At 35.9% G+C, this 26,893-nt stretch overlaps 1 protein-coding gene across 4 annotated transcripts; it reads left to right on the top strand.

Moving 5' to 3' along the window:
- Nucleotides 1-1,500: 1,500 nt before the first annotated feature.
- LOC149797411 (uncharacterized) lies at nt 1,501-26,893 on the top strand. Of its 4 annotated transcripts, none has more exons than XM_089962198.1 (4): nt 1,501-1,620; nt 6,512-6,621; nt 13,999-14,079; nt 22,637-26,893. In XM_089962198.1, the coding sequence occupies exons 2-4, from the start codon at nt 6,603-6,605 to the stop codon at nt 25,111-25,113; spliced, it is 2,577 nt and encodes an 858-aa protein (XP_089818324.1). In that variant the 5' UTR covers nt 1,501-1,620; nt 6,512-6,602; the 3' UTR covers nt 25,114-26,893. The 4 variants fall into 4 exon arrangements, with proteins under 4 accessions (XP_089818324.1, XP_089818327.1, XP_089818325.1 ...); XM_089962201.1 differs by having other exon boundaries at nt 1,521-1,539; XM_089962199.1 differs by having other exon boundaries at nt 1,549-1,812.

The following is a 26,893-nucleotide window of genomic DNA, read 5'->3' as shown; positions in this document are numbered from 1 at the left end:
GTGATAATATGTGTCGTTCCTCGTAATAGTTTTTAAAGATGTTGATAGGTAGGTTACGCTCGATCCAAGGTCCACACTTCTTTTATTCTCTGTGTGTTTCTACTGGGTCGAGTTAGGCCTCCTTTATTTAGTTTATCTGATTATTCTTTATTGAAAGATCCAAAATTGTTTAAGGAGACCACATTTTTGTATAGTGGTCAACCATACCGTGCGGGAGCTGTATGGCTTTATAGATATAGAAAAAATTAATAGGGTTTTAAACTAAGTGTTTTACAGTATGTATTTGTGTTTGTTTTGTCTGTTTATCTTCTACACAATCATACCAGCCTCTGTGATAGCTGCTAAATAAGCGATGGTGATTTACTATCCAGTTTTGGGCAAGAAACCTACTCCGACCAACTTGGAGGTCACGTCTGTATGTTAACATTAACAAAATAGTTCCAAACATTCGGCTTCATTCCTTCATTTACTTTTATGAGTTGCTAGGTCATTCTAATATATCTTTTGATTGTTATTTAAACTAAGTTCAACTGTTCGTAAACAAAGTCATAACATTTGTTTGCATATACCGTAAAATTGCCAATGTACTTTCGTTGTCAATCTTTAATTTGGGAGGTGCTTAGTTTTGCACATTGTTAAGTAGTCTGGTTCCCTGACCTGTCTCCACTCCGTTATGACGTTATGACGGAGTGGAGAGACTACTCCTTATGATGTTATAACGGAGTTGAGAGAAGTCAGGGAACCAGACTACTTGTTAAGCTCTTCAATTCCAGAGGTAATTAAATATTGAGTATAGGGGGCGCTCATCCGTTATCATGTACTTTTCAGAGAGTGACGTATGTAAGGTGAAGTTGTTTACATTTAAAACATGCACAGTGGAGAGACTGTTGGCATACCTCTATGCTACTTTAGTGTAATGTGGCTTATACTTCTTTGGATATTGTACTTTTGGAAATTGTAAATGATGTAAGCACACTACTAGCTAAAATGACTGCTCCCTGATTTGGGCTAAGGTACACTATCTTTAGCAGTTATTAATATAGGGCAAATGAATTTTGCCAGACTAGACAATACCAACTTCTGAACGTGCGATGAATGAATTACCAAATATATAAAATGTAAAAGAAGAGTTATCGGCTCCTTTTTTGTACAATTTACCTCTGAAGTTCATAAAGTGAAAATAACTAAGTGGAGCTAGCACTTATTTGAAAGATGCACATCTGGAGTAAGGCCATGCTGTATTCTCTAAAACTCATATTGCACCTATATATTATACACCAAAATAAAGAGAATTAAAGGTTCTTTGAACTATACCTACGTAATATAATGTCTTTTTTAAATATCCAGTATAACCAGTGAGGAAAGCCGGGGAAATTATTTTTCTTTAAATTTCTATGCAAAATACGAAACTATAGAGTGCCACCATAGTCTCCAATCCCATGATGCCTAAACTAACCGGATTTGAAAAACACCGGAACGTGTGAAGTTTGATTAAACCAATGGGGTTCTATTTTGAGCGAGGATAAAAATAGTAGGCAGGTGGGTTTTTCTCTCAAAGCGAGGCACAGAGTGAAAGGGTGTCGACTTGGTTTTTGCTTGTCACCAGATATATGGGATAATGTGAGGAACCTATCATCCTGTTTAATTAATCGTGTTAGTCCCTTGCTCAGTATAACTAGATTATAGTATTCCTTAGTCCAAATTCGAAAATGGTAGTGCATGCTCGTCGCAGACGAAATGTGTCCACTTCCGTCATATGTCATTTGTGAATCTAAGCATGATTATACACGCACTTTCATCGGTAATATTCTGGTGAGCACCTGGGATTCTGATATGCACACTGTATATAATATATATGTTGTCTCAACCGTGAATTATTAAGTATTGTCTTATTTTGTATATATGTATATGTATATATATATATATATATATATATATATATATATTTTTTACTTGGATAGACCAAGCTCATTGCTTATTAATGAGTCTGTGTTGGGCTCATTACCACTCATGAAAGCCCTTCTTTCAGTTTGTTAGAGACATATAGTCCTACGACCTGACGGCTACATTAGCAGTGCTCCTTGAGCACATAAACGCCTGGGGGATGTAGCACTAATTCCTTCTCCCAGGAACATTTAGCATCCCGCTGTGCGGGAATAAATCCGTCAATCCAGCTGTGTGGGAATAAACCCGTCGCACATGCCCTATTGGGCGCACGCGATGTAAATCCAAGTAATCAATCAATCAATTGCTTAGCGATAACAACGGATCTACAGGGTGCTTCAGTTGGGCCTAGTGCCACCATCTTACTATTTTTATACAGAGAGGGTACCCCTCTTTACGGGGAACCCTGTCTTTTAACTTTGATTGGATAATTTCATGAATAGCTGACACATTTTACGGGAAAACCTGCGCAAAGGAAACCATTTAGTTTTTCTTTTAAACTATACTTTTAAACTATTGGTAAGAATTTGATACACCTCATAGAATATTTTCATGAAAAATCCACAAAACGTGTGGATCATGGAGGGTTTCATGCGGGAGAGTTTTTTTTTTATGTATCTAAATAAAGAATGTGCCTTGAGCACCAGGTAGAGGTAGCAACCACAGAATCTGAAGTTTTATCAATAAAGTACAACGAAATCTGTCACAGCACGAAATCACCGTATCAATATAATAAATATACATATATTTATAGTATATTAAGGTGATTTATTGCAAGGTACTTTACTGACAAAATGTCAGACTCCTTTGGTAGTAACTATAATCATCATCATCATCAGTCCCATAGTCTGGAAGACTGTTGGGGCACTGCACAAGACCTAACAAACAGCTTCCTCCATTCCTCTCGATTTTCCATCTTTCTCAGTGAGTCGCTCAGTGTCAAGCCTGTCCACCAATCTTCCCACCTCTTTCTTTGCCTGCCAATCTTTCTTCTTCCTTGTTCAGTGCCTTGTAGGATTGTCTTGGCAAGTCCTGATGATCATGAGACATTCCCATACCACTGCAGTTTCCGTTTTTTTCACTATGATCAGGAGGTCATCATAAGGCCCAATGGCTTGTCTTATCCTTTGCCATATTTCTTCATTGGTGATATGGTCTTTGTATGTGACGCCAAGGATCTTTCGGAAACATCTCATCTCTGTAGTCTGTATCCTTTTCTTCTGTTATGGTCCATGATTCACAGGCATAGAGAAATATGGCAATCACCAGTGAATGCATCAGTCTGACTTTTTGAGCTGACTGCGATGTTCTTGTCCTTCCAGATGGGCTTCAGTTTTTGTCAGCGCTGCTGTTGTCAGTGCAGTCCAACATACCTATGATATCTGACATCACCCATGTGTACACACCAGCAAGATACTTACGCTCCTCTTCTGACAATCATGTACTCATTATTCCCACTATGAAAACAAAGTCATATGGATAATGTTCATTTGCATACCAGGGTCCAGCAACATGGAATGAATTGCCCACTGAACTTAGACACAAAGACACAGTGATCCCATTCAAAAGTGCTCTTAAAACTCACTTATTTCAACTGCAAGAACAAACTTAAAGACCTAATAATGTTTCCTACCTTCAATATTTTCAGCATGTTTTTTTGTGTTTTCTAATTTCATTGTGTTTGTTTTTTGCAATCATATGATTATATATATTTTTTATGTTATAGGTGTTGTCTAATGTTCTAAAGCGCTTAGAGCTTCTAAAGATTAGGCACTATTCAAAATCCTCATTATTATTATTATTATTATTATTATATACTCTACTATTAACTATATCCTCAATGAATATAAATATCGTTGCTACTGCTACCTGTAACCAACAGTTTGTTTTTATTATTACTGCTATAAAATAGTATAAAACCTACTTGATACCGTTGGATATGAAATTAATATACTAGTAAAAAAAGACTAATACAAATTTATACTTGTATCTTCACAGATGTGATATGATTGTTTTCTGTTTGTAGAATAATACCCCCTGCCCTTTAATAATTTTTAAAAGAAAAGTTTTTAAGGTTACTCGTATCTCAGGTTGTTGTAGCATCCATACCCCCTGCATAAACATCTTCATTTGTCTGTGATTTTATTATTTTACACTGTTTAAAAAATGAGTTAATATTGTTATGCCAAAACTATTAGCACAATCCAACTATGCAATGAAGCAACTACAAAATAAAAATAAAAAGTATATACAGTACTGTATTTAACTTTTCACAGGAAATCTTAGAGAAAAATAAATAATTTATGTAAACTTTCAGTCATAAAAACAATATTTTTAGATGAATTAGTCTTAAAAAATTCTAGTACAGGTCTATAGGCATTTAAAAGGAATAAATACCTGGATTGTCTTGTTACATTGTCCTTTTATATTTCTTTTGAAAATTAAGGCGGCAGATGCTACGAATCCCTTTTGTTTTTCACTTTCACACAAATAAAACATGAATAAAAACAAGCTTTACACATAATATGGCTTTTGGGTTGGACATACACTTATAAGTGTAAATTAAGAGTAATTAAACTGAAAATTCTGGATTGCCCAAGGCTCATTTCCCAAAAATTTCCATTATTATACAACATAAATTTGTAAATTATGCCTAAACAATAGTCTTTTTTTTTTGAGAATCCTTGTTCTTTTGCAAGCAATAAAAAAAGTTGTTTGCACTTACTATGAGCAAAACCATGAAAAGGAGTAACGGTATACTTTATTTGTAATTTGTTATTTCTGATGCTTTGACTTTCTCAAAAATACCATATTTATTAATCTGAGAAGAAATGTTTAATTTGGCCTGTTATCCCTAAATCTGATTGCTGTCTTTTGTTTTTTCTTTTCTGTAATATCAGATAAAAATGACAAGAAAGGGCCAGTTAACACTTTCTTGGCCACCGTCTCAATCAGGGGTCACCAACACGCTGTTTGCCAACCTGTATCCTGTGGCTCTCAAAATGATTGGCATCATAAAAAGTAACAAAGGTGGTATGCCCCTTGGGCCATCAAATATGCCCTCATGAGGCCCTCAGGGTGGTTTGAGTTTAAGAATCCTGGTCTATATAGAGAAAAGCCATGTTCATTTGAAAAACTGTCCTAAAGCACGAAAGTTGAATGATCCACCCTTAAACCTAGACCCACTATAATTCAGAGACATTATGACAAGTCATTTAAATATTAATTTATAGTCACTTAAGGGCTATTGGTAATGCACAATTCAGTACAGGTGGGTGGGGGATGGTAGTGTGAAGAAATGGCTAAAAATTATAGTAGTAGTGATATCTCATTTCTTTCATTTACGTATTGTGCATCATTAAAAGTAGCACAGGTCATGTGAGTGCATTTACTAGTATAAATTTAAAAAATTAAGCTTAGATTTAAAATTTAATCGTAATATAGTTATTAAAATGGCATAAAACTCTACAACAACAACAACAAAGTTTATTCATTTATAATTTTTGAGTGATCTGCACATTAACTGTCATAACAAAATTTCCAAACAAAAATTATTGGGATAGAGGAGTAGTATACGATAAGTTTTATTCTTAGCTTGTACATATCATATGACATTTAAGCAAAATTATAACTTTATGTAAAATGTAACTATAATAAATCTGAATTGACAGCCTTGTTTCTACTGTCTTTTATATGTATGAAGGAACATGTTTGTATGGGAAAAATCAGTATTATTTACAAGACCATAGAGTCATATCATTGGTCTCTTTTAATATGTATTGTTAAAAACCCACAGAAAAATTTCTAAAAGATGTGTTCATCAAGAAAATTTTTGGGCTGCCCGCTCAATATATTCTGCCAGTTACAATGCAACACCCTACTGGTAAACATGGAGACTGAGGGCTTGTATGAAAAGGTGCCAAATTTAAATGCAAAATCACTCATCTGGCTGCATTGGGGCTGAAATTCAGGGTTGGAAAATTAATTAGTAAGCTTTATATTTTTAGGAATGTGATGTGGAAGTGAAGTTTGTAGGTGACAAACTTCATTGCACGTGTTTACCAAAATTATCTGTTAATGTGTCCAGAGGTAAAACAGTGCAAATAAACAGGAGCCTGCCTCACCCACCTCAGACTCACTTACATGTAATGATGTTCCCCAATCGTTTTTCATTAAAGAGGTTTAAATTTAAGTTAAAGTTACATGAAACTTGGATATCATTATTGTTTAATATTTTGTTGCTCTTTCTCCATATCTTCTCAGTATATTGCATTACATATTGCTGTCCTGTGCTGCAGTATGTGACAATATTATGGTGATACCCAGTCTTGCTAATTATTCCTGCAAGTGTACTTGGCAGTTATTTACAGAATCATCTTTCTAATAATATTTTATAGATGGTTCAGATTTGATGTACAAGGCTAAATCATTGCAATAATATAATCAAAAAAAAAGGTTACAATGTTGTTAAAGTTGATGGCTCAGCAGAAACAGTTGACAGTAATTTAGCTGGTGATGAGGTGATAATGAGAAGACTATAAAATGATAACTTACATTTCTATTTCAGATTTAACACAAAAGTGGATGTTGAATTAGTCCCTGGGATACAGTAAAGTACTTTATTATTTACGTACAAAGCATCCATCTACATTTGCATCATGGCTGGACAAGGACCTGGTAAAATTTATCTTGTACCTTGTGTAATTTTTCATTGAATTTATCTTCATGTTTTTTTTAAGTAAATGACATTTTTGTCCGTATTTGAAATCATAGACATGGCTTTGATGGGGATAAGTGCAGTAGTCCCAGATAGATGTATTGTTCTTTTCTGTTAATGCTTGATTCACAGCAATCACAAAATCAAGAAAAATTGTTCCACACAAAGAGACATTTAGATAAATAATGTATTTGTTCATTTTACACATTAACTAAAAATGCAGAGATATTGTTAATGTGATCAAATTACACAGAATAGCATAATTTTAAGCATTAATCTCAAAGTAGTCAATTTAGTATTGTCTTGTACAGTCATGTATTAATTTACACACACACAGAGGAATGGTGCTGGCTTTAAAAAGTTGTTGCCCAAAAAATTGCCAACATCAATATTTTGTTGCCAGTTTTCAAAACTTGCCATTTTTCTAATAGAGTACAATTGCAGTGTAAAATCCAATTTGTATTTCCAGTATTTTGAAACAATATCGTAATTATGACCTTCTTTGTTGCAAACAGGAAACCTTCATGGCATAATAAATATACAGCATGACCCCGCCATAAAACCCAACCGTGTTATAGACTGAATAGTGTTATAAGCAACCAGGTCAGTTAGCTGAAGAAAATGATGCATGTACCCCCAAAAATTTGTGTGGGGTGGTAGGGTAGGGGGTAGGTAACAAATGCGGGCTGTAAAATACCTGCTTCATTAGCACAGTTACCATCTTAAATCTATGCATATTAAATGGGAAATACACCTGTAGTGAAAACAGAGAAGGCATATATAATGTATTTTACTTTATTCATAGAACCACAGATTGGTACATATACGTGTACACTGTTTATATAATTATACATATCTAATGTATGGCATGAATAAAGTATCAACACCATGTACTCAACCGCAAATCTCATCATATACATTGAATCCACAAGTGATTCCATTGAAATTATGCACACACTGATTTAAAATATTGAATAATTTTGTCACATGTCATTTCGGTCTGAATTCAGTGGATAAACATAGCACAATCACGTAACAAATGATGAAGCACATTTACTTTTCAGTATGTCCGAAGTTGGTAAAAGTTAGTTTGCGTTTTAAGCTGTCGTTGGTAGCATTCATAAGCATTTACTCTTTCCCAGCAAAAAGGAAACTTTCATTACACATTAAACGCATTCCAGTCACGTTGGAAAATGGGGAAAAAATTCATCAGATTCCGTTGCTTTTATTTAGCTTTGGTACTGACTTTCTTTGAAGAAAAGTTCTTAGTTTTTATTGAAGATTGTAGTTGGCTTTCTTTGATGAAAGGTGCATGTATTATTGAAGTCACCGCTCAAGGACAGCCTTGGAGAACCAAACAAATGCCTGTTTCTTATTGTGGCAGCAATATAAAATAATTGTATTGCATGATTGAGACTGATTTTTTTCCATTTGCTTAGTACGTTTTCATAACAGTCGGTGCTTCAAAGGTAATTTGTTTTCTTTGAAATTTCTGTAAACTATTTAACTATTTTATCTGGGTACATTTTTTAAAAAAAAGTAATTGACTGTCTCTTGGTTGAGTGTAGTTACTGCTCCTCCCTTCATATTGAATAGTCCAACAAGTAAGATGTTTTTTATTTAAAACATTTATGTTTTTTTGTGAGGAAAACAGGGGGGTGTTTATTAGAGGGGATGCTTCTTTTAGAATAACTACGGTAGTTGATCCTAAATAAATAATCTTAATTTAAAAACTTATTTGCTTGAAAATATTAGAAGAGGTTTCAACTCTCAGCAATTCAAAACAAGGAAAGGTCTTATCTTACAGTCCAGGAAATTATTTTTAGACAGTAGTGTCTTTCATTTTGAGAGATTCAAACAATTTTCACCTCTAGAATAGACTCTCTTTGCCAGACCAACTCATTCAGATGTTTTTTGGGGCCATATCAGTAAAGGAAAGCCTCAGAATTGTCTTTCTTTTTGTGTTTCAGCATTAATGTATAATTTAGAATGATATATCTGTAAGAATCAAGTGCCTTGGTTATACAGTTGCTCTAAATTTTGTTCAATCTATTACAATAGAGCACTCCCTCAATATATAACCTTTCATTGTATCACACATTGTTTCCCTCTACCCTCAATTGTGCTTGAGGGACCCCCAAAATTTTAATTTGACCCCAGTTTTGATACCACCCCCAGTTTTGATACCAAAGTTGTTGTTTTTTACACAGTCTGACCCACAATTCTGACACCAAGGAGATTTTTGACTCTGTCTTTCATACCTAGGGGATATACTGACCACATTTCCTGTTAAATTTCATTACAAGGTAGTAAAATTATATGTATCGTGTATAGTGCATTAGCATAGCTGCCAAGTGACCTGTTTTTCCTGTATTTTGGACCTAAATTCAGGTGTATATTTTTCTTCTTAAAAATCATTTTTTTAATAAAAAAAGCACATTAAATGAAACATTTCCTTGCAATTTTCTCTTTAGAATGGACACCCAGGTCTATAAATGTATCACATGTATATCTCTATATAAATAGAGGTCTAAGATATAATTGGTTCATTCAAAATCAAGGCTACCATGCCAGTCTTAAACCACCATATTGGATTGCACTAAGCAGCTGCCGCTATCAGTGTATCTCATCTTTGTAATATTCACCTTCTAGTGATGTTGAAAAGGAAAGCAAAAGATTCAGAGAAAAGAAAACCAGAAGGACAGTTATGCCATCATGTTTATATTTGTGAAACCATCTAGTAAAGGAGAAAACTTTGCATTTTGCAAGTTGTATAATTGTGATTTAATTATTGGGCATGGAATAACCCATGACATAAAACAACATGAAAATGATAAGAAACATTAGCTTGCTGCCACATCATCAACAACACAGCTTGAACTTACAAATACCAGAGAGAACCTTGATGTAATTCAATTAGAATTTCATTTTACTGAAGTACTTTTGTAATGAACTATCCTGTTTCAGTTGCTAGTGTTGCTGGCAATTTATATCACACTTTTTCCAGACAGTAAAATTGCAAAGGATTACTCATGTCCTAGAACTAAAACAGTTCAGTTAAACAAAATCACACATAATTCAGATTTTCAATGAAAGATGGCACATTGAAATCATTAATGATTGAAAAAACAAGGTGTGGATTAGACTCCTATAAACAGCATGTGTTGGAGTCTTAGTGTGCTGCACTCTTGCACCTTTTAAATGGGCAGGCACCCAAATGGAACAGGGTACCCATTCAGAAGGTGCAAGAGTGAAACACTTGCATCTTTGACACATAAAAGGTAAGTTATTGTCCTACTTTACTGGTGGTTATAGATGTTTTAAATAGTTACATATGCATTAAAGTTTTAAAAATCAGTATTTGTTCCTGAAAATCAGTAATTTTGCCATAAGCAATTAGTATTTTTGTACTCTGGGGTTGGCAGCTATGCATTAGAAGGGAGAATACTCTATGGCTTCCATGGATAGCATTATAATGAGTGAATACTGTATTATTTATATCATTATAAAGCAGACCTGCCAACCTTTATGATTTTGCCATAAATCTTATGGAAATGATGTTTAACATACAGACTTACAGAATAAAAGCACAAATTACAGAAATAAGATTGTTTATGGTAAAATCTGGATAATGGCTTGCCATTGTTTGATTCTGGATAATGGCTTATCCGTTTACAGTAAAATCTGGATAATGGCTTGTACGTGTATGGTAAAATCTGAATAATGGCTTGTCCGTTTATGGTAAAATCTAGATAATGGCTTGTCTGTGTATGGTAAAATCTGGATAATGGCTTGTCTGTGTATGGTAAAATCTGAATAATGGCTTGTTCGTGTATGGTAAAATCTGGATAATGGCTTGTCCATGTATGGTAAAATCTGGATAATGGTTTGTCCGTGTTTGATTCAGATCTGGGTGCATATCAGATTCAGTAAAATTAGTCAAGGAACTAGAATAACTTTACTGGTGTACCTCAGATGCTTTAAACTGTACATATTTTGTGATGCAAAATGACTGTATGATCAAGCTTTTGCTTAAATGCTGCTCTACATTTTATATTTTGAATAGGGTTAGAATTATAAAGAAGACTAATTTTCCTCAATGGCCGTATTGGCTATGTAAAAAAGACATCGTATATTTTAGGCATTGTTCAAAGAATTTTTGTATTCCTTTTTTGGTGTATGTGTGTAATATGGGTTACAGAGTATGCAGCATAGCCTTACTTCAAATATGCACCTTTAAAACAATGCTAGCTGCGCTTGGTCATTTTCACCTCCTGGACTTAGAGGTAAATTGCAAAAATAAGAAGAACCAGTAACTTTAACTTTTTAAATTTGTTTATATATTTGGTAATTCATTCATTGCACCTTCAGAAGCTGGTATTGTCTTGTCTGGTACAAATTTGTTTCCTTATTTTAATAACTGCTAACGATTGTGTACTTTAGACTTATTCAGGCTGATTTTTTTTAGCTCAAGGGAGCAGTCATTTTAGTTAGCAGTGTGCTTTGATCATGTACAGTTTCTAGAAGTACAGTATCCAAGGAAATCTCAACCACAGTACCTGAAAGTCGCATAGAGTTATACCAACATTCTCTCCATGTTGCAAATGTAAACAACTTTATTTTATACGCACCACTTTCTCAGAATCTCATATCTGTAGATAGCCCCCTTATTGTTTTTTTTTACAAATGGCATCCAACAAGCTACAGATCAGGATGAAAAGGACAATAAATATCTTAATTTGTTCTAATAGTGCAGATGAATAAAATGGAATATTCACATTCCTGGGAAAAGAGCAGGAAGGGCAACAGTTATATTTAGTGGACATGATGTGTTAATTTGAGCATGTCACATGGCAGTAAAGATGATTGCCACAGCCCCTATGTGAAATTTAATTTTTTTAAGGATTATGTAAAGTTGAGAGATTACATAAAGAAGCCATTGAGCTCTGTAGGGTTTGGAGCTGCAGTTTTTGAAACTGTACTGGAGGTAATTAAGGTTCAAGTTAACTTAACAAACTTTTGAGTTGAATGCAATGTTTACCATAGCTTTAATCACACTTTTGAACTTTGAAATACTTGTTTTCCAGCTTGACAATAGCAGTACATTGATATTTTGTTACACCCTGTTGAAAACTGATCCAAGTTACAGAAAATAAGATAAACTGCTTTACTGAGAAGGTCTTGTTAGTGTTGGCAGGTCTGACAAGACAGTATATTCTTTGACTCCTATGGATAGCATTATAATGTGGTAGTACTGTATCGATTACTTTGTTATCAGTTGGTCTCACTATAAGGCAGTACACTGTATGAGTCATGGATAGCTTTATAATGTGGTAGTACTGTATCGATTACTTTGTTATCAGTTGGTCTCACTATAAGGCAGTACACTGTATGACCCATGGATAGCATATAATGTGATAGTACTGTATCGATTACTTTGTTATCAGTTGGTCTCACTATAAGGCAGTACACTGTCTGACTCATGGATAGCATATAATGTGATAGTACTGTATCGATTACTTTGTTATCAGTTGGTCTCACTATAAGGCAGTACACTGTATGACTCATGGATAACATTATAATGAGTGAATTATTTATTATGTACTGCATTACTCTAAGGCTCCATGGATAGGCTTGTAATGACAATTATACATATACAGTCAAACCCACTTATCTCGACCTCGGTTATCTCGACAACCCGCTTATGTCGAGCGTTTTGGTCCGGTCCCGAAAAAATTCTTCTTTGTTATGCTATTTTTTACCCGCTTATCTCGACCTCTGTTAAGTCGATAACCCGGTTATGTCGGGCATAAGTTTCGGTCCGAAGTAACATGTGGACCCGCTTAATTCGACGAAATGCAACTTTTTAACGTCAATCTCACAGAAATTGTACAAGAAATAGTCAGCAAAAGCGATCGATTTGTAGAAAATATGAAGTAATATCAGTCTGCTTTTGTTTACTCCGGTGCTGATCTGTAACGAACGATTCAAAAGCACTTACGTTTTCATACATATGCTCGGCACCGTCGACACTTGCCACAAACAATTTCATTTTTTTAATGCATTCAGCCATTTCACTGTAGCTTGGGATAGTGATAGGCTGATCATCATCATCATCATCTTGCTTGCATGATTGTATCTGCTTCGTTGTCACCGATTGGATTATTTCCTCATCAGTAAGTTCACCATAGGCATTGGCATCATCATCCACGTGAACATAATTAGAAAATTCATCCCGAGCAATGCCTATGGAGTCCGCAATCTCATCAGCCATCGCTTCAAGACCTATTTCTGATTGAGGCTCTTTAATTTCTTGTGCAATTAAACACTGCTGGTGAAATTCTTCATCAGAAATTTCCGGAAAAATACAATGGAACCAGCAGTTTTGAATGGTTTTCGGCGATACACTGTTCCAAGCTGCACGGGCATACATGATGGCGTCTAGCAGAGTTGGTTTATAGGATCGCTTTTCCTCATTTGCACTCACAGTCAATGTACATGTACATGTACATGTATTTTCAAAAACATTTATTGATCTTTATCTGCGAGATACTGTCATATATTAACCTGGATATAATACAATCTTGGTTATTTTGCACCTAACACCGCGTTATGCGTGAATGGCGGGTGCCTGAAAGCAATCGGTGGATGTTTCTCTATCACTCTCTCGTTTGTGATTTTCTTTGATCCATTTTTCAATCTGATAACATATTCAAACCTCTGAGTACAACCAAACATGATTTGTTTTTCAATATTCACATCAATTATAAAAATGCGTTGTGTGTTATCTGACATAAGTGATGCACACTACAGTAATGGATGCATACGCTACATGTGATATATGGAGTTCATAGATATATTTTTTCTTTAATAAATTACTTATGATGATAAAAAAGGAATAAATGATAACAACACCAGGTTAGTTCATTTCATTTTATTATCAATTAAGCGTTTTGTTTATTTTATTGTAACATGCAGTGGGAGGGGATTCCAGTAAACACCAGCAAGAGACAGGAGTAATGCTCAAGGACATTTTTAAAATTACCGGTTTTTATGAACCCGGATATCTCGGGACCCGGTTATGTCGACGATTTTTTTACACCCCCGACGTAATCGAGATAACCGGGTTTGACTGTACATACATATATATATATATATATATAATGTAAGGGTGATGATGGCATAACCTCTGCATTGGCAGGGTGATATCAATATCCACCATCTGTTTGTATTCCATGAAAATATTCTTTTGTTTTTGTCCGTGATATGTTTTGAGGGTATATAGTACATGTTTGTCCTGAATAATATTCTTCTTGTGTTGATATGTTCCCTAACAGGCCAAGGAGGAGGGGATGTCTTTGTTGATGTACAAGAGTCATTACCTAAAGACCCTTTCCTGACCCAAGATATGATTGAAAGTAAGTACAAAGTGGAGCAGATGTTGGCAGAAGGATTTTGTATGTACATCTGTCATTAGAGCTAAAGTAACTTATTCAGTGTTTTTATTAATGGCCAAAGTTTAATATAGCAATTGCTTGGTCATCTGTGTCCGCCAGTTCTGATGCCCATCCACATCCTAAATTAATGTTAATATGTATAGGCATGGGGTAAAAAGTTTTATGAGACATTCAAACTTTGATTCCATGTTTTTAACTCATTATTAATAGTGTTGTCAACAAATGTATGATTTCATGATGTACACACAAGAGAACAATTGTGCTAGCTAAGTTCAAGGATAAATTAGCTAAGTTCAAGGATAAATTAGCTAAGTTCAAGGATAAATTAGCTAAGTTCAAGGATAAATTTTGTTTTGCATTAGCAGCTGCTTATTTTCTCCTAGCTTTTTATGTGTTAAAAAAAATGCATGGTTAATGATTTTGTGGGAAATATTTTAATTCATGGTTGACCATTCTTTTCATTATAGTAATTTCTGGAAGACTATTGTTAAACACCTAATACATACAGTATGTCTAGTTCTGTTTAGCATAGGTTCTTTATGGGACTAAAAATCAAGAGTTTTAGGTAATTTCACTTGTTGTTTGTGGGGGGAAGGTAAGACTCTAAAAGGGGTTAATCATAGGAGGATCAGCTTTGTTGTGCCAGTCTTTTTAAAAATGATTTTGTTTCACCATTCTCTGAAAATTCTGAAAATGTATATATGATGATAGTAGGTGGCTTAAAAGGTGAAAAGTTACATCCTTAAACTGCTGTAACCATGGCCATAGATGAGGTCAATGAGAAATAATGATATCTGCACAATGAGTCTAGTTGAAGGCTATATACCTTGACTAAAGGCCAGGGTCATTAAGACTCATTGCTCAATAATCTCCATTTTGTCATGCACTATTAGTGTCTACACAGAATACCATTAAAGACTGGAGAAGTTATATAATGTACTTTTCATGGTTGTGTCTGTAACTTTTGCATGTAGCTGAATTTCTCTAGTTTGGGATTAATTTCATTTGGTAGGGTTCATCAGTCCCGTTCATTACACATTGACTCTTGCATATGTAGCTATCCAAAATAGAGTTTTGAACATGTGACCTCTTTGGTATGAAAGAGTTCCACATTTTGTGAGCAAACTCAATAGGCCAGTAAGCATGCTCATTACGTCTGTTAGGCATTTAATATGTGGACTTCCCTGATGTCCACATAAAAATGTTGGATGGGAATGAAATAAATTGGAGAAACTTGTGTGAAACATGTGATGTTATGTGTATTTAATTTGCATTGTTTGTTTGTTAGTTTTTTTAAAAATTTCATTATGTGCTATTGATAATGTGACATTGCATGTTTGACTTGACCATGTCTAAAATTAAGTTCATTTTCTACCAGAACTGAATAATTGATTATGGTTTTGTATTAAACATCTTTATCTCAGTCTGAGTCAAGAACTTTGGAAATTCCCCAATAATTGTTTTATTAACAAATTTGTATATTATAATTCTAGTAATTGACATTGTAATTATAACAAAGATTTTATTTTGTAATCATTAGGAACTGTATAGAGAGAAACTTTCCATTTGGTAATAGTTGTTTTTAATAGAAAATGATAATTGTGACCTGAGGTCAGGTAGAGGACTATATAATCTTGTTTCTAGAAATTAATTATTCATGCTGTAAGATCTTAGCAGAATCAGTTGTATTATTTTTATTTTCAGAATTCATTTTGGCTAGAATTTATTTATTCAAATTATTTAGTTCAAGTGATTCTGCTCTGGAAAGACAATGTGCTCAAAAATAACAATCTTGGAAATAGACATGAATTTATACTGAATTTCAAATAAATTATATTCTTGGATTGTATTAGTGTGACCAACATAAGGCTGCTGTCACATCACCAATACAAGAGCCACAATGGGCACATCAGTACCTTCAGGGTTGGATTAAATTTGGATTTCCACTAAAGTTTATTCACAACTTTAATCATTTAGGACTTGCGTCTGTAATTCTAAGATTATTGGTGATTTAATTTGCAATACAGTAAGTTCCTTTTCATAACATTTTCACTTTTGTATTCTAGGGAAATAAATTATTTGTTGCATTTTACAAAACTTGTTGCTTCTCACTCTTTTCTATTGTTTTAAGACCATAGAGTCATAATAAGCTACAGATGCTGAAGTCATTATTTCTTAATCTTCCTAGGTTAATGGAACAAGTGATTGGATCAGTTTCAGCTGCATCCAGTCAACAGAGCAGTAAACTACTGTTTAGGCTGGCTGCATTCAGACAACAGAGCAGTAAAATATTGTTTAGGCGGGCTGCATTCAGTCAACAGAGCAGAAAAATATTGTTTAGGCTGGCTGCATTCAGTCAACAGAGCAGTAAAATATTCTTTAGGCTGGCTACATCCAGTCAACAGAGCAGTAAAATATTGTTTAGGCTGGCTGCATTCAGTCAACAGAGCAGTAAAATATTGTTTAGGCTGGCTGCATCAAGTCAATGAGCAGTAAAATATTGTTTAGGCGGGCTGCATTCAGTCAACAGAGCAGTAAAATATTGTTTAGGCTGGCTGCATTCAGTCAACAGAGCAGTAAAATATTGTTTAGGCTGGCTGCATCAAGTCAATGAGCAGTAAAATATTGTTTAGGCGGGCTGCATTCAGTCAACAGAGCAGTAAAATATTGTTTAGGCTGGCTGCATTCAGTCAACAGAGCAGTAAAATATTGTTTAGGCTGGCTGCATCCAGTCAACAGAGCAGTAAAATATTCTTTAGGCTGGCTGCATCCAGTCAACAGAGCAGTAAAATATTCTTTAGGCTGGCTGCATCCAGTCAACAGAGCAGTAAAATATTCTTTAGGCGGGCTGCATTCAGTCAACAGAGCAGTAAAATATTCTTTAGTCTGGCTGCATTCAGTCAACAGAGCAGTAAAATATTCTTTAGGCTGGCTGCATTCAGTCAACAGAGCAGTAAAATATTCTTTAGGCTGGCTGCATTCAGTCAACAGAGCAGTAAAATATTGTTTAGGCTGGCTGCATCTAGTCAACAGAGCAGTAAAATATTCTTTAGGCTGGCTGCATCCAGTCAACGGAGCAGTAAAATATTCTTTAGGCTGGCTGCATTCAGTCAACAGAGCAGTAAAATATTCTTTAGGCTGGCTGCATTCAGTCAACAGAGCAGTAAAATATTCTTTAGGCTGGCTGCATTCAGTCAGCAGAGCAGTAAAATATTGTTTAGGATGGCTGCATCCAGTCAGCAGAGCAGTAAAATATTGTTTAGGCTGGCTACATCCAGTTAACAGAGCAGTAAAATATTCATTTAGGCTGGCTGCATTCAGTCAACAGAACAGTAAAATATTGTTTAGGCTGGCTGCATCCAGTCAACAGAGCAGTAAAATATTCTTTAGGCTGGCTAAAAATGCCAAGGTTTGACATGAACGAAAATGCATTGATAGCTCTTCACTAGCAAAAATGTGCTTGGGTTTTTGTTTAGATCATTTTTGTTGAGCAGGACATAGCAGTCATTTTTCCAACGATGGTGGCATTGGCATGGACAGTTATTATGGTTGTGATTAAAGTTTTTGCAGTCAGCATATGTTTCTTAATCCCTTATTTTACTCTTATCATGCTAATCAAGCATAGATAGTTCAGTCTATGGCATGTATGAGGCATAGATAGTTCAATCTATGGCATGTATGAGGCATAGATAGTTCATTCTATGGCATGTATGAGGCATAGATAGTTCAATCTATGGCATGTATGAGACATAGATAGTTCAATCTATGGCATGTATGAGGCATAGATAGTTCAATCTATGGCATGTATGAGGCATAGATAGTTCAGTCTATGGCATGTATGAGGCATAGATAGTTCAATCTATGGCATGTATGCTTTTCAATCTATTGCATGTATGCTTTTCAATCTATGGCACGTGTGCCTTTCATTCAGTGGCATGTATGAGGCATAGATAGTTCAATCTATGGCATGTATGCCTTTCAATCTGTTGCATGTATGCTTTTCAATCTATGGCACGTATGCCTTTCATTCAATGGCATGTATGAGGCATAGATAGTTCAATCTATTGCATGTATGCCTTTCAATCTATTGCTTGTATGCTTTTCAATCTATGGCACATCTGCCTTTCATTCAGTGGCATGTATGAGGTATAGATAGTTCAATCTATGGCATGTATGCCTTTCAATCTATTGCATGTATGCTTTTCATTATATGGCATGTATGAGGCATAGTGGTTCAATCTACTGCATGTATGAGGCATAGATAGTTCAATCTATAGCATGTATGAGGCATAGATAGTTTAATCTATTGCATGTATGCCTTTAAATCTATGGCATGTATGCTTTTCAATCTATGGCATGTATGAGGCATAGATAGTTCAATCTATGGCATGTATGCTTGTGCCTTTTACCTTAAGATCAGTATCACGGTTATAGAAGATTTGCATTAGTTTTTTGCTCAAGTATTTTCATTTGCTTAAATTTCCCAAACCCTTTGATGAATTTACTTGATATTTGGGATTAATCATTATTAATTAAAAATAATTCGTTCTGTGACATGTACACTTGTCACATTGATATTTTCGTCATGTTTACAGTCATTGAAAGTTTGCATTAACCATTTACCTCATAAAGTGTATGTTTTTTTATAGGCGTTTGAAATACATTTACCAAAGCACTATAAATAGAACACATGTTCTCTATTTGACCCCATACACATAGGCCTGCCTGTTAAACTGTTAATCCGTGTAGTATATGTTATGTTTAACATCAATTTGAACCATTTTACATTTTTGATACACATCAGTTATGTATAGCAAGTTGTAAAAGTTAAATCTGATCATTATATCTATATAATTATTTTTCACAGAAGAATTTTTTGTGCTTTAAAATCTTGAGAGAACTCGTTTACCGTCAAGCCACTGAAGCTGTGTACCCAACCATAGCTGCCATTTCTCATACTCAAAATTTACAATTTCTTTCTCTACATCTACATCACTGAATCGTCAGAATTTGGTAATTTATAGAAACTAATTGTTGCTTACATCAATATCAGAGCCTTTACATAAGTTAATGAAGCTTTCATAGTAGTGATTCTAATCATGCAAACTCAAGAAAGTACTGGACAAAATCAGCAGCCTCCATTTTGGAGAGTGGAGAATATGACCCAGTTACTTTAAATAGAAGATTATGACTAGCACTTAAAAGCGACCATGTGATCTGATGTAATGGTCATTCACATTGATGAATGTAGAATCTAATGAGGGTTTGCCGAAGGTGGCATTATGAAAACTGGCATCAAAACACGATTCCATGTGATATGAGTAGAGGCATCCAAAGGCGCTTGCATGAGGTAAAGGGCTAAGGTATTGGTAACAGCTTTTTGATTTAATAACTTTCCTAACTTGATGGATTACCTTTATTGGATGAATTATTATGAAGTTAAGACAATTCATTCAGTGACATACATGCTTGCCCCTTTTACCATGTGGTCAACCGTTCCGGTGGCCTAGTGGTTAGAGCGTCCGCCTCGGATGCGGGAGGTTGTGGGTTCGATCCCCGACTGAGTCATACCAGAGACTTACAAAAATGGTACTAACAGCTGCCTCGCTTGGCGTTCAGCATTAAGGGGTTAGTGTTAGGACTGGTCGGCCTGGTGTCAGGATAATGTGACTGGATGGGACATCATGCTATATGTCTGCGGCATGATGCCCCAGTGCTAGACATCACTATAATCTGGCACATTGCAGACATCATAGCGATATGACTGAAAAATTGTTAAAGCTACGTTAAAAATCAAAATCACATCACATCACACTTTACCATGTGGTCAAAGTCTTACTGGTATTCATAGAAAATTTGGGTTGAGATTTTAGTTAAAGTGTTTTCATTGGCATGTATTTCCTAAATTCCTTGGTGGATTTTCTTCATACATTTGTGGAAAATTCATTCTCTGTTGTGCTTTTGCCCCTTTGATCTTGGGTCAAGATGACATATTTTTCCTCAACATGTCAGGGTTGCAGGAAATAGTCTTTAAGGTTTTGGCTAAAGTGTTTTAATTTGTCTTTATTATTCCTAAATCCCTTAATGATTTTTTTTATATTTGAGACAAGCCATTATGAATTTTGTGCCATGTCAAGGTTGGAGTCATAGAAAATGTACCTTAAGGTTTCTGTGCCATGTCAAAGTTGAAGTCATAGAAAATGTACCTTAGGTTTTGATTAATGTGTTTACATTTGAATGTATTTACTAAATTCCATGATGGATTTTCCTTATAATTGGGATGAATTATCATGACACTAAGATAATTCATTCTGTGACATGCACTCTTGTTCTTTTGGGCTTGGGGCCAAGGCCACAATCATATATTATGCAGTAATCTTTATGTTAAAGTGTTTTTCATTTACTTATCTTTCTCAAACCCTTTGTTGGAGTTTGTTCACACATTGGATGATTGTTTTTGTCTTTTTTATTGTTATAATGGCACTTTTAACACATCATTGGATATATCATGCCAAGGAAATTGGAACAAAGTGCTTTTTCTAAGAACAGCTGACCAGGGCTGGTCTGTGCTGGTATAAGATATATGACCCTTGGATTGCATGTTGACCCCTCTGCCAGGTATCAGATATATGACCTTTGGATTGCAAGTTGACCCCTCTGCCAGGTATCAGATATATGACCCTTGGATTGCAAGTTGATCCCTCTGCCAGGTATCAGATATATGACCCTTGGATTGCAAGTTGATCCCTCTGCCAGGTATCAGATATATGACACTTGGATTGCAAGTTGACCCCTCTGCCAGGTATCAGATATATGACCCTTGGATTGCAAGTTGACCCCTCTGCCAGGTATCAGATATATGACCCTTGGATTGCAAGTTGATCCCTCTGCCAGGTATCAGATATATGACCCTTGGATTGCAAGTTGATCCCTCTGCCAGGTATCAGATATATGACCCTTGGATTGCAAGTTGATCCCTCAGCCAGGTATCAGATATATGACCCTTGGATTGCAAGTTGATCCCTCTGTCAGGTATCAGATATATGACCCTTGGATTGCAAGTTGATCCCTCTGTCAGGTATCAGATATATGACCCTTGGATTGCAAGTTGATCCCTCTGCCAGGTATCAGATATATGACCCTTGGATTGCAAGTTGATCCCTCTGCCAGGTATCAGATATATGACCCTTGGATTGCAAGTTGATCCCTCTGCCAGGTATCAGATATATGACCCTTGGATTGCAAGTTGATCCCTCTGTCAGGTATCAGATATATGACCCTTGGATTGCAAGTTGATCCCTCTGCCAGGTATCAGATATATGACACTTGGATTGCAAGTTGATCCCTCTGCCAGTGGAGCTACCCCATTTCTCTCATATATTGGATGAATCACTATGATGTCATGACAGTTCATTTTCAACATGTCCTAGTCAGTCATAAAAATTATTGTGTTAAGTTTTTAATTGTATTTCCTACACCCCTATGTTGGAGTTTTGTCATACTTGGTATGAATCTTCATAAAGCTGCAACAATTTATTAAGCGATACACAGTCATTGAACAGATTGTATCAAAGTTTTGGTAAAATTTATTTCATTTCCTTATTTTTCCTAAACTGCTCAATGGTTTTGTTTTCAAACACTGATAAATCATTCTGCAACATGCTTGCTGTCCACTTGTGTCCTTAGGATCAAGGTCACATGTTTAACACCAATGCTTTGATCATAGGCTTAACATGTATTCCTGGGGTTCTTATCTCAGATATTTGGATCCATTATCTGAAGTACTACACCATTCAGTAACAATTAGGTTGCTGTAACCTTCATTTCATGGTCAAGTTTTATGCAATGATGTCATTTGTTAACCTTTGCATTTAGTTCAGTTTCTATAGTAGGGTTTGATTTTAGGACACTTTCTAAGACTATTACTTATAACACTGTGGATGTTTAGGTACATAATGTGGAATGCTACAGCTATCAGTGAAAAGCATGTGATCTATATTGCAGAGGTCAGCGAATTTTTGTTGACCTTTGCTTTTAGCTGATTTTCAGTGGCACTATTACCTATTGTTCAACATAACTTAAGTATTAATTGCATCTTGAGGACAGCCAATAATGAAAACATGGTTACTCTGACCTGTAGTTCATGGTTCATTGATTTGTGCTTACTTTCACATTGAATTTTGTGTTTTTCTCTTAGTTAGGGTTTGTGTTTAGGTCATTTTCTCAGGCACTGTTGCTCACTGAACCATATAAATTGGTCGTTAGATGTGTCATTCTGGTTCAAAGGAACCAAACTATCCTAAAAGATTGGTACCTTATGAACAGAAATGAACTTACAATATTTATGGTTTGCACTCCAGCCATAGCACCATTGGGAGTTCTTTGTTGGTTAATAATCAGCGTCTTATTTTACATGTTTCAAGTCATCATTATAGACAATCTTCCTTTACATGTGTGCATGAAGAGTTAGATTTCAAAACATTTCCTGTTCTACTGTGATTTTTTTTCTTCTCAACAGACTGGAATACAATTTTCTCAAGAAAAGTGCCAAATGCTGGTGATGTTGTGTTTGAAAGCCGTGCCATTATTGCAGCCAAGAAAACTCTATGGTACAATGGATGGGTCACAATCACTGGTGCACCTGGTGATGGAAAAACAACAGCAACTGAATATCTTCTAATGCATTTTGCAAAAGGAGGGGAGAAACCTCCAGGTCGAGACAAAGAAGTTTTGGATAGAAGAAATTACAAGAAAAACTCGGTTAGTGAAGAGAACCGTCAACACTATACACCAGTATTCATAAATAGTCCAGATGAATGGAAAAATAAGGTGCACTTTGATAACGAGGAACGACAAATTGTTGTGATAGAGAATATATTTGGTGAAGCAGCTTATACTCTAACCACGGTAGAAGCTTGGCGGCCATATTTGAATGAAATGATGACATCTGTGACTTTGAACCGGCCCAGAGTCCTTCTGATAATTACAGTCAATAAATACCACTTGGAGAGAGCCCCAGAGGAGATTCAGCAGATGGAGGTCTTCAGGCCAAATGTTGTCATAAATCTTAACCCTGAAGGCTCAAGCCGCACCAGGGGCAATGATAAGGACAGAGAAAGTATCTTAATGAATAATGCTGTTCATTTCCATCACACCTTATCTCGCAGTGAATTGAGTCAACTGGATTTCAGTAGCACCTACTACAGCTACCCATTAGCCTATAGAATGTTTTGTCAAGTCCACACATTCCAGATGGAAGGTCCAGCCTACTTCCGCAACCCTTGGTCATACGTGGGTAATATCATTGAGAAAGTGTATCGATTTGATCGAATAATCTTCTTCACTTTGAGCGTGGGGGTTTTGATGGATGGCAGATTAGAGCTTGATCGACCAACCATAGAAGAGTGTGAACCACGAATGCTGTATATAATGAAGCAGCTGTTGACAATTTTGGATTGCCCTGTTCATGTGACTATGAGTAAAATGAGGTATGCAGCAGAATTGCTCACTGGATTTTTCCTGAAACCTGTAAAGGAAGGTGTGTTTGAGTTTGCTCATGATCGTATCATTCATTACGTTGCACATTGGCTGTTCCAAAAGCATTTTGCCAAGATTATTGAACTCTGTAGCATTGACTTTTTGATTCATCGGGTTCGCACCAACAAGTACATAACCAACCCCAATGAATCAGTACTTTATTTCTTTGCCATGGATCTGACTGCACTGGGAAAACGATTCACATATGAAATCCTGAGTGGCCACGTGCGACTGATAGCCCAGCATGATGCTCTGGCAGATGAAAGGTTTGTCAGCAAGTGGTTTGAGTTCATGAAAGAAATGGGCACATTGTTACCAGTTCTTCAACAGAGGGGTCCTTTGGGAAGGTCATTTTTCTATTGGTGTTGTTACTATGGTCGCAGCATGGTAGTAAAGAAATTCCTTGAGGAACAAGACTTGCTTCTGGTAAAAACAGAGGAATGGTTCAAGCATGAAACACAGTGGGGTCTCCAGGCTGCATGTGCATGTGATGTTGATGGATCACAGGAAGTGGTAAGATGTTTGCTGGACCTGGGGGTGGACAAAGACGCAAAAGATGACTACAGAGGAGACGACATCATACAAATCTTTGGCAAAGAGATGTATTACTTAATGAAAATTGGTGCCACACCTCTCCATATTGCAGCACGTCGTGGTCATCAATTGTCAGTTGGTTTCCTTATTGAGAAAGGAGCAGACGTCAATTCAACTTTAAAAGATGGCTGTACTCCATTACACAGGGCAGCCATGAGGAAAACTGGAGATGTTGTAAAGATCCTTTTAGAAAAGGGGGCAAATTTAAATGCCAAGACAGACAGAAATCGTAAACCAATCCATGAGGCCTTTGCTTCTGGAACAAAGAAAACAATAGAACCACTGATTGAAGCTGGGGCAGATATAAACGAAGGAATGGATGATGGTAGGTCATTCATGTGTATCGCAGCACAAAATGGCCAGCGAGACACAATTGACTATCTCCTAAGCAAAGGTGCTAGTGTAAATGGAAATGATAGCCGAGATGTTTTTCCTCCTCTGCACCAGGCAGTTGGAAACAATAACAAAGAGCTGATGCAGATGCTTCTGGATAACAAAGCCAATATCAATGGTAAGGGGTGTAATGGCTGGACTCCACTTCATCTGGCAGCATATCTTGGCCATATTGATTTGGTGCACCATCTTCTGGAAAAAAATGCCGATGTAAACAGTGCAGGTTATGATCAAGGGACACCACTGCACTTAGCAGCCAAAGGTGGTAACTACCAGATTTGTGAGCTTCTTCTAGAATATGGAGCCAAGTCAGAGAGTGTGACATCAAGTCAAGAGACCCCAGTAGTGTATGCTGCCAGAGAAAATAATGCAGCAGTTGCGTACTTGCTATTTAAAGAAGGGATGAATTTGGAAAATGATGAATCCAGAGATGACATGGATAGAATGATGAGAGATATATTTCATCACTGAAAACATGCATGCCTTAAAAAATATAAACAAATGTGCATGAACTTCATTTCTTTTTCTCATTTGAACATAAAAATATTGCAGATTCAGCAGAACTCCACAGTACTTACCATGGGATTTTGAAAATTGATGTCAACATCCACTATAATTTAACAATTGGGAGTCCATCATTTTGGAACAAAAAAGATGTCCACAGCCAAGTATTGGAGATAAGACTTTCACTGTGTAGAAGTACAATATTACACTCTGTGTCTCAGCTGCAATTCCGTTACTGTAAATTCACTATTATTTTTATTAATTGGTACTAATTTTGGTGAATTTTATGGTTGCTACAAAACACAAATTTAAGCATAACAAACAGTAATCTGTCTGTGTAGAGAAGAGAAAATCTTACCCACCCAGGACATAAGTACCAAAGTTGTTTTTGTTGTTGCATATTTTATACCCACACAAATTTATGAATTTAAAGTATCTTTGTATGGTTTTCTCAGTGTACACATAACTGTCTGGGACTAATAAAACAAAGTACTGCTTAATTCAGTTATTTGTGGGGCACTCCTTTTTTGTAAATTCCATGGCTACTACAAACCATGAATTTGAACACCAAATAAAAAATGTAATTTTCATTAATGCAACGTTTAAAAAAGACCTATAAGACAATTTGAATGCTGACCTATATCATTCATTGCAAATCCACAAAAACATGTACTTGAAATCAGTGGCGTCACTTGGGTTGGTGTCACCCAGTGCGGTAGCGCATGGTGTCACCCCCATGGTCCTCCTTCTGTAACAGACCATACAGAATCCTTAGTAATGTCATTTTGGTGTCACCCCCTCTGATGGTGTCACCCAGTGCAGTCCGCACCCCCTGCATCCCCCTAGCGATGCCACTGCTGTGCCTGCTAGTCATGTATTTAACTATGATCGGTTATCCGCTTATGAAACCCGACTAGACCGAGCAGTGTGTGCTCTGTAAAATTTGCAATTTTTCATTTTGGTGTCACCCCTCAGAGATGGTGTCACCCGGTGCAGTCCACACCCCCTGCACCCCCCTAGCAACGCCACTGCTTGAAATAAATTATTTCACAGTATTCAGTGTTTCGGTAGTGACAGTTAATTTGTATAATCTATCAAATGTTTGTAATGTTACAATACAAACCTATCCAGGTTGAAAACCAGTTGCTTTACTGATAAATCTGTCTTGATAACTTGATGGTAATTCCATTATTGGGACAGATTTATTAGTCTATTTCACAGTCATGATTAAAATTAAGTGCCATGAGACTGGTGCAATATGCATGTGTATAATATGGAAGAAACCAGTCTGTTTGTGGGAGAACACTGATTCCCAGAGAAGAAAAAATGTGCTTTCATTGATTGGCTATAAATGTAGATGATACTTATTTGCATATATTTTTAGGCATATAGCATCCTGTTTAGCATGCCATAGGAAAAAAATAGTAAGCTCAAATTTGTAATACTGGAAAGTCATTTGAGGCCTCTTTTTGTTTTTCTTCATTCAAACCATCATTAACAAGTGTCATTCACCCACTTCTAGCACATTTATCTTCAAAAAAAAAAATGAGATGCAAGTTGATTTCATCTGGGCATGTTATGTTAAAGAAAGATGTCAAGCATGGGTTTAAATGTAGAATGCCAATTTTTTTTGTTCATTATTTACTATTTAGCTTTTTCAAACTATAGTAAAATGAAATTGAATTAATGAATTTGGAATGTAATGCTAAAGTAACAGCAGTTAATTATATTTGCTGTTAGTACTTGT

This window comes from Sinohyriopsis cumingii, chromosome 6 (genome assembly GCF_028554795.1).
Source record: "Sinohyriopsis cumingii isolate HCF-2022 chromosome 6, ASM2855479v2, whole genome shotgun sequence".
Classification (NCBI taxonomy): domain Eukaryota; kingdom Metazoa; phylum Mollusca; class Bivalvia; order Unionida; family Unionidae; genus Sinohyriopsis; species Sinohyriopsis cumingii.
Note: the sequence above shows the minus strand (reverse complement) of the source record. Positions and strands in the feature narration are given on the sequence as shown.